This window comes from Dermacentor silvarum, chromosome 5, assembly GCF_013339745.2.
Source record: "Dermacentor silvarum isolate Dsil-2018 chromosome 5, BIME_Dsil_1.4, whole genome shotgun sequence".
In the NCBI taxonomy this organism is placed as follows: domain Eukaryota; kingdom Metazoa; phylum Arthropoda; class Arachnida; order Ixodida; family Ixodidae; genus Dermacentor; species Dermacentor silvarum.
Window position 1 is genome coordinate 119,109,926 of NC_051158.1, and position 19,805 is coordinate 119,129,730.

The 19,805-nt window shown below is 44.3% G+C and overlaps 1 protein-coding gene across 1 annotated transcript in view; it reads right to left on the bottom strand.

Annotated features, from left to right (window-relative positions):
* The window catches only part of LOC119453746 (monocarboxylate transporter 12-like), a 96,859-nt gene extending 92,807 nt beyond the window's left edge, over nucleotides 1-4,052 (bottom strand). The window contains exon 1 of the mRNA XM_049668414.1: nucleotides 3,810-4,052. Within this exon, the coding sequence (XP_049524371.1) occupies nucleotides 3,810-4,038 (229 nt within the window). The 5' untranslated portion in view covers nucleotides 4,039-4,052. The remainder of the gene's footprint in view (nucleotides 1-3,809) is intronic.
* Between the last annotated feature and the right edge of the window lie 15,753 nt (nucleotides 4,053-19,805).

Consider the following 19,805-nt stretch of genomic DNA (forward strand, 5'->3'; position numbering starts at 1 on the left):
AGCTGGCCTGAGTACAATTTTGATGAATATAAGTCAGCGGAAGCTAATCTGAGTCGAATTTCGGTGAATATGAGTCAGAGCAAGCTCGGCTAAGTAGATTTTTGGTGAATATGACTCAATGCAAGCTCGAATGACTATAACTTTGATGAATATGTGTCAGAGCAAGCTCGGCTAAGTAGATTTTTGCCGAATATGAGTCAGAGCAAGCTCGGCTGAGTAGAGTTTTGGTGAATATGACTCATGTAAGCTCGCCTGACTATAATTTTGATGAATATGAGTCAGAGCAAGCTCGGCTAAGTTGATTTTTGGCGAATATCACTCAATGCAAGCTCGCCTGAGTAGAATTGTGATGAATATAAGTCAGAGCTAGCTTGGCTAATTAGATATTTGGTGAATATGACTCGGTGCAAGCTTGCCTGAGTAGAATCTTTGTGAATATTATTCAGATCAAGCTCGGCCGAGTATATTTTTGGTGAATATGAGTGAGAGCAAGCTTGGATAATTAGAATTTTTGTGAATATGACTCTGAGCATGCTCGGCTGAGTAATAATGGGATATGGTTATACGAGTTTATGCAGTAATACATGTAATTGCAGACTCATTAGTAGAATTGCCTCCATCTTGATGGGCGAGGCCTATGCGTCGTGATGAGTCTGCACACTTTATGAGCTGTGGTCATGCCAGAATCAACCATACTTGAAAAGATGCTATCATTTACAAGAAGGAATGCAACCGGCTGACTTCTCTGCACAATTTTGATCTACTTTTCTTTTGTGTGTTATTTGCTGTTTATAAAAACAAGGTGTTTGCCTGCTTTTGGGATTGTTGCATCTGTTTTACAGGAAGTAGAGACAGAGAAGCAAGAAAAGGCAAACATGTTTATGGCGAAGTTGTTTCTTAGAATACTGCGATATGTTACAACCAGTATAAACAAAAGTAATTCGATGCACTAGAAGTAAGCGAAATATGCAATTACCTTTTAATGTGAGGGTTAATACAGATGCAGTAAGGATACAAACTCTGCAACACATTGATGGTTTATTGGTTTTTGTGCAGGAGAAATATGATAGATCAGAAAAATGAGAAAAAACCTGTTTAAATATTGCTTCGAAAACAAATTGACGATGCTGTTTATTCCAAGTCATAGCGTTAAACATGCTATTGTAGAACACTCATTGCGATATATAGTTTCCACGTTCGCTTTGCGAGCTTGATCAGCAGTCGCGTCTCGCAGTGGAAGTAACACAACCTTTAAATGAGGTAATTCATTTTGGAAAATCCGCATAAGAGCCCAAACCAAACGACTGCAACTAAATGGTCGCTCGTATAGAGTAACCATTTGACCGTAACATTAGTCTGTAGTTGCATAATCTTTAAATTCTTCCGTCCGTAAAAGCACACCACGCTACAACTGTGGCGTTTTCGTATCTCATGAGTAGTTTCTACAACCAGAAAATTGGGACGACCTCCGAAGGCCATGCCTTCCCGTGAGGGACACCTCGTAGTATTTACCAACTCACAGCGCGTGCGAATTACGGAAAATCACGCAAAAGTACGTAGTATCGGCACCCGAAGCCAACCTAAAAAAAAGCGTCGCGTGATTAGTAACGTAGCGTGTCAACAAACGCATAGAAATCAGAGAACCGAATCTGTCCAACGAGCTTTTATCTGCACTGTTCGCGTGTCGGTGCTGATGTTACGTACCGTATTATTTGCACTTTTCGAAGCTTGTTGAGCCAACATTTATGGACAAAAAGTATGTGTATACGTTGTGTTGAGCGACCGACGCCATTTTTCAAAACAGACTACGAAATAGTTCTCGGCGCAATTTCGACGGAAAATCGCAGCGATCGCTGCGATTTTCCGGTCGCAGCCGAAAATCTCAGAATCGGCCGTGCGACGGCGATTTTAATCGCATGCGAAGGACATTGCACTTCCGGTGTGATAAAAATCGCATCATGTGAAACGGCCTTAACACCGGAAGCAAGTACAAAACGAGAGGTCGGGCGGTTCCGCGTAACACCAGTTTCCCGTGCGCACGTCACGGAAGCGGGCCGCTATCATTGGTCTCTTTCATCCGCGGCGCCCGGAAAACCGCAAAAAAATCGGTCCAGGAGCGATCCCTCCCGCGGGAAGAAAAACCTGTTTCGCGGCTGCTACCGCGGCGCGCGTCTTGCCACCAGCGGCGTGCCGCGCGTGCTTTGCCGCTAGTGTGTACGTGCCATTACTGTTCCTACATATACAGATATTTTTTCCCAGAGACACTTATTTAGTGTTTTTGGTAAGCTATCCATACAGCAGCCATTCTTCCTCGATAAGCTTGTTTGCGACCATGGTCTAAAGTTGTTGAGGGGCTATTCGTGCAGTTTTTTAGGACAATCAAGGATCTGCTTAAAAGTAATCGTTTGTCAGTGGTAGTTAGTTACCTTTTTGTGTGCTAGCAAGCAGAGACGTAGTACCTAATTAAACGGAAATGAATATTCCTGATCTCTATATATGCGTCCGCGTTTTACTAATCGATATGTAATTCATATATTCGATAGCTGCTATTCGTACTTGATTCGCATTCAATACATTTCATATCCTCCCACCTCTACGTCAAAATTCATACCAAGTGGGTGTGCCTTGAGAACCCATTGCATTTAAATTAATTCAATCCTGTATGGGTGCGGGTACCTATATTTTCTCAATACACTCTGCAAAGGGAAATGTTTATACCGTATGTGCACGTTTGCTCATCAACATAGATAACACCCGCTCTTTAACTTAACGAATGGGAATAGCTAAGAGGAGTTCGTTACATTGCTAATTTTTTTAGCTTCAACGTCGCGTGGGCGATTTATCATTCGATGGAGCAATATCAACTCAGCTTTAGCCGAGGTATCAAGGTAATTTATGTTCCGCTTATTTAGGTTTTTCTAATGAGGTTGTCGAGCTTGGGTATTGGCGGGATATATTCAAGACTTTCAAACTCGGATGAAGTCAAGGTCAGTGAAACCTTCTGTGGACGAATGCAACAAGGTACATTGCTCGCGTTCACAAGAAATTCGAAGGCGTGGATGGCATTGGAACTGCATAGCGCAGTCAATAAATCACAGCTGCGGGATCTGTTTTCTGTGTTTCTTTTTACTTACATTATATACGTGGCTATTTTTCAATGAATGCTTTTAACATAGCTCAATGCGGCTCACGCCTGTCCATCTTTTCTTCTAATGCATATTTCATCGCGCAAAAAATGGCAAAAGAAATAGAGGTCAGTGAAATAAATAAATAAATAAATAAAAGCTTTTATTCGTAGGCTTAGGCCCTTTAAGCCGGTAGCCTGATCTAATGAAATGTGCGTCATCACGATTGACTGACACATCCTCTGATGGGCGTTCCGAGCGTAATGACTTTTGTTTGTAATGATAGGCCCGATCAGTAAGCCTGACCAAATGTCCGAATAAAAACTTCCTAAAAACGCTTTTTCTTAATTATTTTCTATTTCAGGCCAATAACGATTGTCCTTGTACGGCAACCAAGGTCGTAATTAGGTGCGCAATTTCGCGGTACTTGGTAGGCCACCTCTAGGATGACATCGATGCATCAATTTCGAAGTGCTCTCGTAAGGTGTAGCTAGAATCTAATTGAAGTGGGAGTAATTTTGAACTATGATACACATCTCTTCCGGAGCGCATTGTGCGACAACCGTCACAGAAATGACGTTTGACCCCGCAAGTGACGTCATGTTAGAGAGCATCCTCAGATACGACCGAATGACAACACGTTCTCAAGTCGATCACAAAATGTGGGCGATATAGGCGTCTCACCTGCGAGAGGCAGCATGCTCCCGCTAAGAGTGACGGGCCAGGACGCCTGCTCCCTGTTCACGCCAAAGGCTTCAACGATGCCGTAGAAGAACACGCCGCTCACGCTTATAGTTGACAGGGCGAGGAAGAGCAGCGCACCGCAGAACGCGGCCGTCACCCAGCTGTGTCGTGAGTCCACTCCGAACACGGGGTCCATCTTCAGCCGCGATTCCGTCGACATCCCCGGCATTTGTGTTGACTGCTGCGCACCGACTCTCGGCAACGCTGATTCACGCGGTGACCGTGGAAAGCCGCAGCTGCATCTGTTCCACGGCAACCGGTTAACGGAACTTCTGTGTTAAAAAATCGGCTATCCTGTGTTTGTCTACCACGGTGCTCCGAATTCACTCGTATGGCGTGATAGCGATAAGGTTGTTCAGAGATAAAGCAGTTTAGATTGCCTCCTCAGACAGGTTGAAGATACCAAAATTTGAGCGTAGTTGGGCTGTCTCTTACGAAAATGTCAGATATGGCCCTTACATGTTTTATATATGGCCCGATTTGGGCATACAAGTGCCCAAATAATGCCTTACACTAACATATAAGGATCCAAGTAAGGGCTTATACTGCCGTATAAGGCAAGGTGGATTTAGAGTGGTGGAGAAGGCTCTATCATGACGAAATGACGTCATTTTCCCGTCTTCAGCTGTCAGTCCTTGAGCGCTGCATTGCGGATGGCCGATGTGATAGTTGAATTATATTTAGGCTGTGCCGAGAAAATGTGGTCTTCTTTTGTGCCGATTAAGGATAGCTAAGCCCCTGGACCTGTGCAACGCCAATAGCTCGCTGTACATTTCCTGTGCTGCGCCGTTGTTGATCACCCTAGTTCGGTACTTTCGCGCTTTCTTAGTTCCCAGCTCATGAGAAGCCTCTGTTACTCTCGCCGCCTTCCCATAGGATCACAGTGCGTGGAAGAATGTCTTGAGTGTTGAGCTATCTCGTACTGTAGTTCATCCACAGTGTTTATGCGGGTAGGACCGTTGGTGCAGTCTGTGCCACGGGCCCTGACACGAAGGAGCGTTTGCTGAGCACGCGTCGAAAGGTATAAGTCCCAAGTTTTGGCACATTCGTATGGTTTGTGTAATGTGCCTTACTATGCGGAGCACAAGGTGATCACTAGATCAACAAAAATTATAAAAGTGCCTTCCAAATGTTCGTTGTTCATATCGTACTCTAAAATTATCGAAATGTTTCATGGAAATTACCCTGCAACGTATTGATGTTGCCAAGAGCTTCATCAATTGATTACTTGCTTTCTGGAATAGAGTGTGCTAGCGCCGGGGATCGTACGGTCTGAACATGCACAGTGTCACTGCTTCTGTGCGTAATTTCACAGCAAGCAATTTAATAGACATTTCGAGAAGTACAGTCGTGAGCAAAAATATACGAACCGGGGATTGCGCGAAAAAACCGATTTTCTCCTCTGCCTATGAACGCAACTTCAAATTGAGCACAGCAGTCTTAACTTGGCGTTGCGAACTTTTCAGTGTACTCATGAATTCCAGTTTATGTTTGTTAATTACGAAGAAATTCCATTTTTCCAGCGACCGTGTGGTCCATATACTTTTGCTCAGGACTGTACGTTGATGTGTGGTCTTCACAGCAGTCGTCAGCGCGACACGGCACCCGATTGATCTGTCTTACTCGTGAGCAGGTTTTATCTACTATGCCAATTTCTCTGCTTATATATTTTCGTCAATGCAACCTGTAATGCGTTGACTTTTGTGTGTGTTTTCGTGCACTTGACAAGGTAAATAACCGCCTGTTATATATGTGAAAATATGATATTTGTACAACCAGATGCAGCTTAATGAAGTTGGCTGTATGAGACTTTTTCACAAACTAACGCGATGTTGGTAAATCACAGGCCGGCAGTTTCAGCAGTGATTACAATAAACTGTACATTACTTTTTGTTACCCGCCGTTGTTGCTTAGTGGCTACGGTGCTGGGCTACTAAGCACGGGCCACTAAGCAACAGCGCAATTACTAAGCATCCGGGCCACGACGGCAAAGACCCGTTTACTTAGATTTAGGTGCACGTTAAAGCACACCAGTTTGCCCAAATTATTCTGGACTCCCCCACTTCCATGTCAATAATGAGATCGTGGTTATGGTGCATAAAACTCCATAATTTAGTTTCATCGCCGAAGCAATTATACGGACACTCCAGGCGCATTTCTGCCGTCGCCCTCGTCGTTTCCGTCGCCGTGAAGTTCCGTATAATGTCCAACGGCGATGAAATCGTCGGCGCGCTGTACGCTGTGTGTGCGAGTGAAAGCGTACGAGTTGTGAGCCGGCAACCGCGGCTCAATGTAGCCCATGCGAGGGAGGAAGGCAGGTCAGAAGCGCGTGGTCTTTCGCGCGTGAGGCACGCGGGCGAGGCGAAGGAGAGGGAGGGGGGTTGCGTTATGCTCGGTCGGCTGCTGCTCACAGCGCGGCCGCGCGGGCGCCGTATCTTGAAAGCGATCAGCGACGTGGGCGAAGTGCGCGCCCACGCGGGTCTCATCTTCAAAGCGATCTGTGATCGGGACGGACGACGAACGCGTGGAGCGGTGGTACCTCATAAGGGCTCCGTAATTTTCTTCTATCTGTGGCGGAATTCCAAGGATATCGCAACGATGTTTAGCTATGAGTGTGTCTAACGGTGCAAGGAACCTGCGGATACAACTTTTCTGGAAATCGGGTCATTAGGAAGAATCCTACAGCCGATTTTCTGGATCGAGCGGAACAGCAGGAGTGCCATCGGCGAGCGGCGGCGGCCACGTTAGCAGGTGAGGCCGCGCGCCACGAGGAGCTTGAAAGCCCGCACCCGCTGCGCTCGAAGAGCCAGCTCCCACGACAGAGCAGCAAAACAACGCAAGGCACATCATAAGCATGGAGGTGGTGGTAGAAGGCGAAATCATTTCGCCTGAAGATTTTAAGGCAGATGCTGGATGGATGGAAAGCCACCGTCAAAGAAGAGCCAAGATTCTGGAGGACCTCAACGTCGAGGCTTGAAAAGACAACAAGAACAGGAACCAGGACGCAGAACAGAGGGAGGCCGCACGCGGCCGGCCACGCCATCGCAAGCAACCACAAGCACCGCGGCTGCCAGAATTACCAAAAGACGACATCAAAATTATTTTACGACCCAAGGAAAGACTGAACGTCTCCAAAACAAGTCACGTATCTCTAAGGGACAGCATCCTGAACGCAGCCGGGATCCACGTCAACGACGCCATCATAGACACGCTACGCACCCACAACTTCAAGAACATAATAATTATCAGCACGCCAGACATGGCACGCGCTAAAAGATACAACGGCATAAAAGCAATCGTCATCCAAGGAAAGAGGTACGAAATAATGGCATACGCAACGTCACCTGAAGACACTGCGAAAGGAGTGATACATAACATCCCAGAAGCAGAAAGCGAAGAAGACATCACCAAGAGCCTGGTAAATATACGGAACCCGACAATATTGCAAGCACGAAGAATGGGCAAGACCACATCCGTAGTAATAGTCTTCAAAGATGAAGAAGTCCCGTACTTCGTCTATTACAGGGGTACCGAATACAGGTGCTACCTGCACAAAAAGAAAAACGAGATCTGCGGAGCATGTGGCAGACTAGGTCACAGATCTGACGTCTGCCCGGCGCCGGGAAACAATATATGCACGGACTGCGGATACAAGAATCCGCCGGAGAGCCATAGCTGTGACCCCAAGTGCACCCTATGTAGTAAGGACCACCGTACAGGAGACAAGGGATGCAGCCAGCGCTAACAGGTCCCATTTCTCTTGAAGAAACGGCAACTCGAGAAGAAGAAAGCACAAGAACGCCTCGCCGAGGGAAAATTCAACAATCCAGGCATATTAAAGACAGTAAGGGAACGATCGGAATCCTTCCCCCGCCTACCCATTTCGGACAGCGCGCAAAAAGCACAAAATGACAGCAACAAGAAAACGACCTCCGACCTCAAAGGGCCGAGCTGCGACGGAACCCCTGCCAGCACACGGGCGTCGAGATCACCGTGGAGACAGCAGTCCAGCTCCAGATCCGGCTCAAGATCCTGGTCAAGATCCAGGTCCAAGTCCCAATCAAGGAACGGGACAGCCGAGGCGCCTCATGGAGAAGACCAACCAAATAAGTTGAGCTGGGCAAACACGGTCTCCCAGAGCTCCACACAGCATACGCAAAACGATGCACTAGCCGAGGTACAAGCAGAATTGGGCAAACTTAAAAAGCTTTTACATCTTTCGTTAGAAGAAAACAAATTACTTAAGGAAGAGATCACCAAGCTTAGAAACAAGAAGCAGATAGATGACAACAATAAGATGGATACCACACAGATTCAAGAAAGTCAAGAGAAGAGGCCTGTAGCTAACGCTAACCAAGATTCCGCATCCCCTCCCAGGAAAAGGAGGGCTACTGCCGAAATAACACAGAAAGAACAAGTAGTAGCCAAGCCGCCACAACCACAGTACATAGACGAAAAGTTTCTTAATGAAAAGTTACAATTTCTTAGTGAGGAGACGGATCGCAAACTAGAAATTCTTAGTAGCTCCATTAGTGAAGGGATAAATGCAAGCATAGAAAGAATGATGGCCAAATACATGGGAAATATTAATGCCAGACTTGCTGTATTAGAAAATGCTACGCATACGGAAGGCATGGGGGGACACTTATACACTTATACACTTATAACACTTATACAATATGGCAATGGAACTGTCGCGGGTTTCGTAGGAAACGAGGAAACCTGCAACAGTTTGTAGATAATAAAGTTATGGGGCCAGTGCCTGACGCAATCTGCCTGCAAGAAACCGGATGCACTGCCAAATTATCGGGATATAAAACATTCTGTCAAGGAGACCTGGCCAATATGGATGGAAGTAACAACAAGCCTGTGGTTGCGACACTGGTCCGATGCAATCTGCCGGTCATCCGACATGATATAGGCACAGAATACATCGACCACGTTTTCGTTGAAATTACATCGGCAAAAAACAGAAACAAGAACAGTCTCTTCGTACTACACGTATACAGCAATCCTAAGAAAAAACATAGCTTCGCGAATCTTTTCCGGAAGGCGCTAGATATAGCAAAAAAGCACACTTTAATAATAACAGGAGATTTCAATGCGCGCCACCCCGCCTGGGGCTACAAGTTGGAAACGGTGAAGGGAAGACGTCTATGGCAGGACGTTCAGCGAGAGGGTCTTACTCTGATTACCGACACAGCACATCCCACCAGGCTGGGGAACAGCGTGTGTACGGAGACAACGCCAGATTTGACATTTGTAAAAAATGCTAAAGCTGATGCGGGATGGCTAAATCTACAGGAAAACCTAGGAAGTGACCACTACATAGTGGCCACCACACTAGTTGCAGGAACAACCAAGCCCAGAGAAGGCAACCAAATTAGAATCACCGAATGGGATGAATTCAGGAAAATAAGAACGGCTGAACGCGAATCCGAAGAAAACAGCAGCAACCCAAAGGACACTGAAGACATTTAATCCTGGGTTGAACAGCTGCACAAATGTTTCGACCAGGCAACTAAGACCATACCAGAGGAAGCAGAGATAAAGCAAGCCGACGCGAAGCTCCTACACATGTGGGAAGCGAAACAAGGCCTGCAAAGACGATTGAGCAAACAAAAGCTAAATCGTAACCTACGAAGACGCATTGCAAGGCTAAATCAGGACAGAAAATTACGCGCACCAACTAACCAGACAAAACTGGTACAGCACGTGCGAAGAAATGGATCTACAGATTGGTCTCGCCAAAACATGGAATGTTCTTAGACATCTAATTGATCCAGATAAGAGCAAGACGACGCAAAAGCACAATCTAAGCAAGATAATCCATAATTACCCTGGTACGGACAAGGAGTTAATTAAAGAAATCCAAGACAAATACATAGGATCCAATCCCAAAGAAAATGTAAAGGCATACGCAGGGGCATATAACGAAGCACTCGATCGTCCTTTTACCGTGGCAGAGGTACGAGGGGCTATTCAAAATCTCCGCACAAAATCTGCTCCGGGCCCAGACGGAGTTACCAACAAGATGCTTCGTAACCTGGACGATCAGTCTATTGAAGCTCTCACAAAATACATGACCATCTGCTGGGAAAGAGGCAAAATTCCGAATAGTGGAAAACAGCAAAAATCGTAATGATCCCGAAGCCAGGCAAAAAACTACAGCTTGACAACCTCAGACCAATCTCGCTGACCTCGTGCATTGGGAAATTGATGGAACACGTGGTCCTCGACAGATTAAACAGATACATGGAAAACAGAGAAGCCTTTCCACACACAATGGTGGGCTTCCGCCCGAAATTATTGACGCAAGACATAATGCTGAGAATTAAGCACCAAATAATAGACGGAAATGGCTGCTCCCGGATGGATACCAGGGCCATACTGGGACTAGACCTAACCAAGGCCTTTGACAATGTGAAACATGAAGCAATATTGGAAAACCTGGAAAAATTAGGAGTTGGGCGTAAGACGTACGAATACATCAAAGACTTTCTATCTGACAGAAGAGCAATTTTAACAATAGGAGGAGTAGCGTCGGGCGAACTAGAGATGGGAAGCAGAGGTACGCCGCAAGGCTCTGTCCTCTCGCCTTTTCTCTTCAATGTCGCCATGATAGGCCTCCCAGAAATACTTAATAACATTGAAGATCTAAATCATAGCCTATACGCCGATGATATTACGCTATGGATAGCGGGAGGCAGTGATAGTCATATTCAGGACACACTGCAAAAGGCGATTGATGCGGTAGAAGCATACGTTGGGTCGAGAGGTCTGGGATGCTCCCCGCAGAAATCCGAGCTCCTGCTATACCAGCCAACGTCAAGAGGGAAAAAGAAAACCGAAGTCCCCAATATACAGCTCTTCGCAAACCAAGGACAACCCATACCGCTGGTTACAAGTATAAAGATCCTCGGTATGCGGATTCAGAACAACGGCTACAATATTGAAACCATCAGACAGTTAGAAAGCAATACATATCAGACAACGCGTCTTATTTCGCGCATAGCAAACAAACATCACGGTATGAAAGAAAATAGCTTGATCAGACTAATTCAAACCTTTGTTCTCAGCCGGATCGTCTACGTAGTGCCATTCTTAGACATTAAAACTGAAGAAAAGAAAAGAATCAACGTCATGATCAGGAAAACCTACAAGCAAGCTCTGGGGATCCCGGTCTCCACTTCGAATGATCGTTTTGAAGCGCTGGGGCTCCATAACACCATAGAAGAATTGATAGAAGCTCACAGAACTGCCCAGATGGAGAGGCTCTCCAAAAGTCAAACTGGAAGACATATTCTGGAATCACTGAACATCAACTATGAACCCAGAACTGACATCAAAACAGATATACTTGCGGACATTAGGAGACATCTATATATACCCCCGTTACCCAAACACATGCATCCTTCGCACAACGAAGAACGAAGAAAAGAAAGAGCCAAAGCATTAGAAAGCAGGTTTGGTAATTCTAAAGATGTGCTCTATGTAGACGCAGCCGACTACGAACATCAAGTTGCCATGGCAGTGGCAGTAGTCAATAATCGAGGACATGCAATTGCGTCAGCCACAATCCTAACAACAACGCCAGAGGTAGGCGAAGAGGTCGCCATTGCACTAGCAATGACATATTCTCCCAAATATAAAATTGTAATAAGTGATTCCAAGACCGCCATATTAAATTACGCTAAAGGACGCATCTCGCCAAAGGCGCAAAAAATCCTCCAGGCTGGTTTCCACGGAGACCGAGCAAGGGAAATACAAATCATCTGGGCACCAGCCCACTCTGGCCTGCCAGGCAACGTGAATGCGCATGACGCGGCTCGAGGTTTCGCAGACCGAGACGACGTCATCAACATCAACACGGACGCATTCGCAATCCGCAGGTCGGGCAGAGATAGGCTGGTTTCCTTTAGGGAAATCATTGATCATTACAGACTAGCCAGGGCTAGATATCCGGCAGCACATTGTTCATTAAACAAGTGGCAATCAGTGGCTTGGCGGCTAATACAAACAAACACTTTTCCCAACCCCATTGCCTTCAGTCACTATCACCCAGATGTATACACAGACATATGTAAGCATTGTAACAACCGAGCAGATCTTCAACACATAATCTGGGCATGCCCAAAGAAACAATATAACAATAACTGTTCAAAACCACAACAACCCAGTTTAATAATAAGAAATAAGGAGCAATGGGAGGCCGTGTTGCTCAGCTCGGACCCAGATCTTCAAGCGAGAGTAGTCCAAATGGCTGAAGACGCCGCCGCGGCTCAGGGGCTGCCGGCCGCCGTCTAAAGGGGGGACGGGGGAGGCTTCTAGTCATTACCCCCTCCTCTAACCACATTTTGGACAAAATAAAGTTATTTCTCTCTCTCTGTGATCGGGACAAAGTGCACGCGCCGAGTGCCGGTAGCTTCGTGTGCGCTGTGCTTTCGACGTTTAGTTCGCGTTGAAGCGAGACGAGAGACAGCGCGAAGATGCCGTCCTACCCGCTGATCATGGCGTGCTTTCTCACTCCGGCGTTTTCACAGCGAGTTTCCGCGGTCATCGAACGAGATGTGTTCACGTTTACCTGAGCGCGCGTGACACCCTGCTTCTCTATTTAATTAGTAAGCGAATGTTTACGACCTAATGCATCCCATTAAACTTATATACTTGCTTCGTATAGCTCTCTACTAATTGCTATTGCAATCAATCCTTCGCCTTTCGGTCGAAACTTTTATTTCTTATTGTTTAGGGATGTCACTATCTCTTTAGACGGAGGCATCATTACACCACGTAGGAGCCTGCTTTGACAAGGTGTGTTCAAAACGGTCGCTGCCACTTATGAGTTCTACGTTCTCCTGGTACAATTCGTACCTGCCAATTGAGCTGAATCTATCTTAATATTTACAAATTTGGGCTCATTCTACAATTTTACAAATGTTGCATTAAGTTATGAGAATGAATTTCTATGTATTGGAGAAGATGATTTAAAGTTATTGAGAGATGGCGTGGCATGAGATTGCGAAAATGCATGCAAAAAGAAAATAAATTGTACTGCTTAATTATTAGCAATGCAATGTCCCTAACGTTTATACCAGAGGGGCAGTTGCTTTAGAAGAGTTTACTGAGATGAATTCCTGAAGCAGGCTAGATCGGCAGCAGTAAAAGAACCGAACAACTAAATGATATGCAAGCAATTATTCAGCGACCCGCCGGGGTGGCTCAGTCAGCTAAGACGTTGCGCTACTGAGCACGAGATCGCGGGATCGATTCCCGGCCCCGGCGGGCCGCATTTCGATGGAGGCGAAATGCAAAAACGCCCGTGTGCTTGCGTTGTCGTGCACTTAAAGAACCCCAGGTGGTCAAAATTAATCCGGAGCCCTCCACTACGGCGTGCCTCATAATCATAACCTGTTTTTTCACGCAAAGCCCTAGAAAGAAGAAGCAATTATTCAGCGAATGCATGCTGTCTTTCCAACACAGCATTTCGTGTTCAGGATCTTTGCAAAATACTAAATTCACTGGCTGGCAGGTTCGGCATAGTGTGCAACACTTTTGCTTTAGATGTTATATTCACATATTCCATTTTCAATATACGATTCAAGTACTACTTGAATCGTATATTTTAAAATCTGGCCTACCTTCAGTTTAATGAATTTACCTAAGTAGCCTCCTCTGAATTAAGTATGATTTGGGGCTTGAGTAGATATGCATGATGTGCTTCTTACTGACTGTATAGTGACACACTGTTGTACAAACTTTGTTGTGACGCACACATATACCTTTTATGTCGTCTTATGAATAGCGTAACAAAAGCGGAAGGACATTGGTTACTTCGGTTATTGCGCTTTCTAGTAAAATTAATATCTAACATACATGCCTGCACAGATTCTGTGTTCCTAGTTATATTTCTCTAAGCAGTCAAAAATCATGTGTTACACTTTTTTCTCTTTTTTAGGGTGGTTTATTAACTTCCATTCCTAAAGGGACGTCGGAACAAAAAGCCATGAAACGTACCTTAAAAATGTTTGAAGCTTTAACTCAACTTCATTCTTCTAGAACACTACCAGCATGAAATTGTTTCTAATCACTTCGTTTTTATCAACTGCCAAATAAGTAATCGCAGTGAGATATAGTACGTATTGCTTTTTTTTCATTTGTTTAACTTGTTTTATTTTATGTACCTGTTATGGTTCAGAATGTGCTTCCTACCCCCTTACACAATACTCGAACTGGATTATGTGACGAATGTGTTTGGCACACAGTTTGGCAGTGGTGCACGTACAGCCCGGATCTGATTCCTATCGTTCTCTGCCTTCGCAGTATGCCCACGTTGCATCGGATTATCAAGGTACACCTTACTGAGGGCTGCAACACGATCGTCGGATAGTGCGCCTGCGCCGGAATCCTGGCCCCGTGACCACAACGACGGCAGCATCTAGAAGACAACGCACGCTATAAAAGTGGCCCCATCGCCTGCTTCACACAATCTCGCAGTGGTGCACGTACCGCACGGATCTGATTACTATCGTTCTCTGCCTTCGCAGGTGAGGAACTTTGTGCCATAGGTTTTGTAGAACTTTGAAGTGCACTGCTGCCGAACAATTCACTGTGGTTACCTGTACTTTATTGTGCTTGCGCTTGCTTGACCAATGGCGGGAAAGGATTCTGGAAAAAATGCTGTACAGGGGGGCGGTGCTTCTTGGGAACAGGACGCTGGAAACTCAAAAGATTTGCGTGAGATGACTAAAGCATTTGAGAATTTGAGGCGTGATTTCAGAGAAGAAATGCGGGAGCTTAAGAAAGGTGTATCCTATTGCACTGACATCTGTAATGATGTCAAAGATATTGCAGCTGAGATCAAGAACTTGGGAGTTGAAATGCAGGAATTGCTCAGGCAGAATACAGAACTCAAAGGCGAAAACACTCGGCTAACACAAAAATGTGAAGATCTTGAGCAATACCAGCGTTTGAACAACCTCGAGATAAGGGGCGTCCCAGATGGGAACGACCCGCTTTCAGTGATAAACAAAATAGGCGAGATTGTAGGGGAAAGCATTGATAGCATGGTTGACATTGACACGTGTCACTGGGTGCGCACTCCTAAACCGGATGCTAGGAACATAGTTGTTCGCTTTGTAAGACGGAGTAAACGCAATGGCCTGCTATCAAAGTGCAGAAAGAAGAAGATTGACATTTCGATGCTCGATCTGGAAGGAAAAACTCCGATTTTTGTGAATGAGCTTTTGACGCCAAAAAACAAGGCACTGCTCTCAGATGCGATCAAAAATAAAAAGGCAGCCAAATGGAAATTTGCCTGGACCTCTGGAGGCAAGGTGCTTGTTCGTAAAGATGAAGGATCCGACATTATTCATATTGCTCATGAAGGAGACTTGGATAAAATCAACGGTTAAAGACTGAGGCGAACTAATGGCTTTTTGTTATTTTCTTCATGATGATGTACCTAGACGACAATTGCAGATACTACACGGTTGATGATTTTAATCGTGATATTTCTTGTGGCAAGTTTTTTTCTGCAATGCATGCAAACTCTCGAGGTATTCGACCAAAAGAAGATGACATTGCTGATTTGTTGCATTCTTTGTCCGTTCAGTTTTACATTTTAATGTTCACTGAAATATGGCTATCAGATGGTGACACTAAACCCCACTTTCCGGGCTACCGATCTGAAAATCTCTGTCGTAAGCAAAAGAAGGGTGGAGGGTTGGCTGTGTACTTTAGGGATACTTTTTTTACGAGCTGTTAGATGATTTCTCAACTATGAACGCTGATTTTGAATGTTTATGCTTGCGTATTGGAAAAACAGTGGTGGTCACTTTTTACCGGCCACCGATGGGACACAAAGCTCGCTTCTTAGAATTCATGGACTTGGTGTTAGCATCCCCTGTCTTTTCTAACACATCCTGCGTAATAATGGGAGACATCAATATTGACTTAGCTTCCAATGATCCTTACGTAGAAAACTTTCAGGCAGTCTTATCAACATATGGCTTCGCAAACTATATACGGCAGCCAACTAGACTTACACAGCAAATTGCGACAATTTTGGATGTTCGCATAACAAACGCTAATGCACAGGAACTTAATAGTGCAATATTTTCGTATGATCTAATTGATCATTTCCCTTTGTTTCTGCTACTTTCAATTTCAAAGCGCCAAGTCAAACAAAAACATGAAGGAGAAGGGCGGCGAGCCATAAACCCTGAAACCCAAAAAGAATTTTTTCGTCTAGTTGAGCTGATTGACTGGAGTGAAATACATAATGAAGATACTACAAACGTAGCTTATGAAAAATTCTATTCTTTACTACGCGATTCCTTTAATGCTGCATTTCCAGTACTAAAGTTGTCCTCTCGTACTAGAAAGAAACTAAGGAAACCATGGATTAATGCTCAGCTTTATCAACGTATCAACATAAAAAACCGGCTATACCATAACTTTATTCATTCACGAGACCCAGGTACATTGTCAGAATTGAAAAAGTACCGTAATGCTTTAACGACCGACTTAAGGAAAGCGACACGGCACTACTACCAGAATCTTTTTGAGGGCGTATATAATAATCCACGTCGAATATGGGAGGCTGTAAACTCGATAACTTCAAGAAAAAAAGCCAGCGATAAAATAACGCAACTCGTAGTTAATGGTGAAATTCTCAGTGGTGAAGAGCTAGCCAATGCAATAAACACGCATTTTGTAGATGCAGGTTCCTATAACACCAATGTATACGTGTGCGATGGCACAATGCCAATGGATGTAAAACTGAGTCAATATCTTTTCCGAAGACCTACTAACCGAAATGAAATCTCAAATATAATTAACAAGCTTAAAAATATTGAAACTCCTGGTGTTGACGAACTTGGCTCAAATAAAATAAAGTTAATATCGCCATTGATATGCGAAGTTCTTAGCTATATAATTAACTTCACTTTGACTACTGGTGTATTTCCTAAACAATTGAAAATCGCTTAAGTTACTGCAGTATACAAAGGTGGTGACGTAAAAGCCCTATCTAACTACAGACCTATTTCAGTACTTCCTGCAATATGTAAAATATTTGAAAGCATTATTTATGACAGATTAGTCTCATTTTTTGAAAGACATCAAGTAATAACTCAGTGCCAGTATGGCTTTCGGAAGCAGCGGTCGACTGAACAGGCTCTTGTGCACATAAAAGACAAAATAATCGAAAACATGCAAAGTAGAAAATACACACTGAGTTTGTTCATTCAGAAGGCATTTGATTTTATACGGTTCGATTTATTACTCCACAAATTACCAAGATACGGAGTGCGGGGTATTGCATTAGACCTTATTAATAGTTATTTGCATGATCGATATCAGTTTGTCAAAACTAATGACGCTGTGTCGATGCTTGCGAAGCTAAAACAGGGAGTGCCGCAGGGATCAATATTAGGTCCATTATTATTTCTTATTTACATCAATGATATTGTAGAAATAGATAGTTCCGCTCAAGTGGTAATGTATGCGGATGATACTAATATCTTCTTCTCTTCACATAATCTACTGACACTAGAACGTTCTGTAAATAACTACCTTACGCACCTATCAAACTGGTTAAGAAGAAATAGATTACGGTTAAATGCCTCAAACACAACATATGTCATATTTCGTCCGGTAAATAAACCTTTACATAACAAACTTAGTGTAAAATTTGAGGACACTTTAATAAACCAAGTTCAAGAGCAAATATTTCTCGGGGTTCTGTTTAAGGAAGACCTGAGCTGGTCTGTTCACATAAAGAGTTTAAGTATGGAACTAGCCCGTACAGTAGGATGTCTATACAAGATATATCAGCTCATTCCTCCCTGGCTAAAAAAGAATATTTATTTTTCCCTCTTTTACTCCAAGTTATGGTTTATTGGTGTGGGGGACCACTACGCAACACAATTACAATAAACGTATTACTTTACAAAAAAGTGTATGAGTGTTATGAGGGGGACCATCGATATCACCTCCTCTACAATTCTGTCAACTTGCTAATATGCACAACTTCCACAGGCTTGGTTATGGTGCTGCATGCTGAATTTGGCTGATGTGCGCTTCAATACTTAGCGATACCCTGGAAGTCATGCTGTACTTTGCGTGCATCTTAATATGGTCAACTGAAGAATGTAAATCTGTGACATTCTCAGGGAAACAAGGTGTTTTGTTGTAAATAATGCATAGGCTGCTCGCTGAAAGAGTACCACAAGCAATATTTTCTCACCTAACGAAAGTGTTGTAGGCATGCCATGCTCAAGCCATGCGTTCCTACAATAATTATATCATACTGTGCTATGTCGACAGCTAAGCAGCAATAAAAGCGGCAAGCAAGGGTCATGACGTGCTTTAATTTGGCGATTAGAATGTGTGCGGCTATTTAACGATTAACGTTACCCTTTTGGCATAGAAACAATTAGAGCGAAAGGAGGCGTATGTCATTAGGCAGCTTTTGGGTAAGTAGAGACTGAATAAGCACTTCTCAATATTTTGAGGTAGTATCAGAATATGAGCCCGACCGAAAGCTTCAATTTTTTTCTATTTTTACATTTAGGCAACAAAGCCACGTTTCACTTAAGCAATTGATTCACACTCGAGGTATCCTATTCATTTCTCCCTTTACAGTGGGTCTTGTTATTCAGTTTCACTATGCATGGCATGCAGAGGCACTTTAAGCGAGGCCAGAGATATGTACTTTGAATATAGACAAAACGATTCAGGGCACATATCTCACAGAATAAACTAACGGATTGGGCTTTAAAAGAACATTAAAGAGCAACACTAAATCAATTATAGACGCATAAAGCATTCATCATTTTTTGTTATTCTTCCGATGATAAGTTATTTATTACAAGAGAAAATGAAGGTCAAAGTTCCATTTCCTACCGATTTTTTTGCTGGACCATCACTGCCGGTATGTCCAGGAACCATCATGCATTCCCGAGTACATTCTTGTACATTGCCTCTTGCGGCTCACTACACTTGCTCAAAAATTGCTACGTCCATCTTTTGGCTCCTTTAGAATGCAATATACTCAATATTTTTCGAAAAGAAATTAACTAGGCTAAAGCAGCTGGCGAGCAGGTGCGGGAACATTATTGTGGTTTCACCACCTATATTTCGTTATTGTCTTTTTTGGCTTATCAAGCCTCCTCTTTTGGTAACTGCAGTTTTTTTCTGGTGTTGCCGAAGCGTACTTTAATAATGCAGCTATAATAATTATGTTTCTCCCCAGTTCGCCCTTAAAGTTTTTTCTGATTTATATGGCATGAGAACGACGCTGCCCAAAGGTTGTTTGATAGCTGCCATTTGATCACCAGTGTGATCTTTGAGGTGCTCAGAGATGGCAGTGCACTTGCTCTTCATTAGGGGCGAAGCTCCTGAGGGTGTGGGTCGTTCCCTCCTCTTTAGCAGCAGCAGCAGCAGCAGCAGCAGCAGCAGCAGCGGCAGCGGCAGCGGCAGCGGCGGCGGCGGCGGCGGCGGCGGCGGCGGCGGCGGCGGCATCCTCCTCCTCCTCCTCTTTAGTAGTAGTAGTAGTACACTTGCTCTTCATTAGGGGCGAAGCTCCTGAGGGTGTGGGTCGTTCCCTCCTCTTTAGTAGTAGTAGTAGTAGTAGTAGTATAGCCACCTCTAGTTTATAAATTGCTCAATAGATGGCGTAAGTCCGTAGCTCTGGTTGGCATGGAGATCGCTCTGTATGTATGTATACGCATATATACATATATATGTATAGTATAAACGGAAGCCGACTTCCGCTTCCGGCGTTTTTTCTCTCTCGTCCGTAGCTAGGGGCGCTGCGGTGGACAAGGGCGTTCGTTCCCGACGCACGATCTCTTTATCTCTCGTCCGTAGCTGTGGTTTACCCGAATGATCCTCCGGTGCTTCGCACACTAATCATCATTCACTTCGTGGATA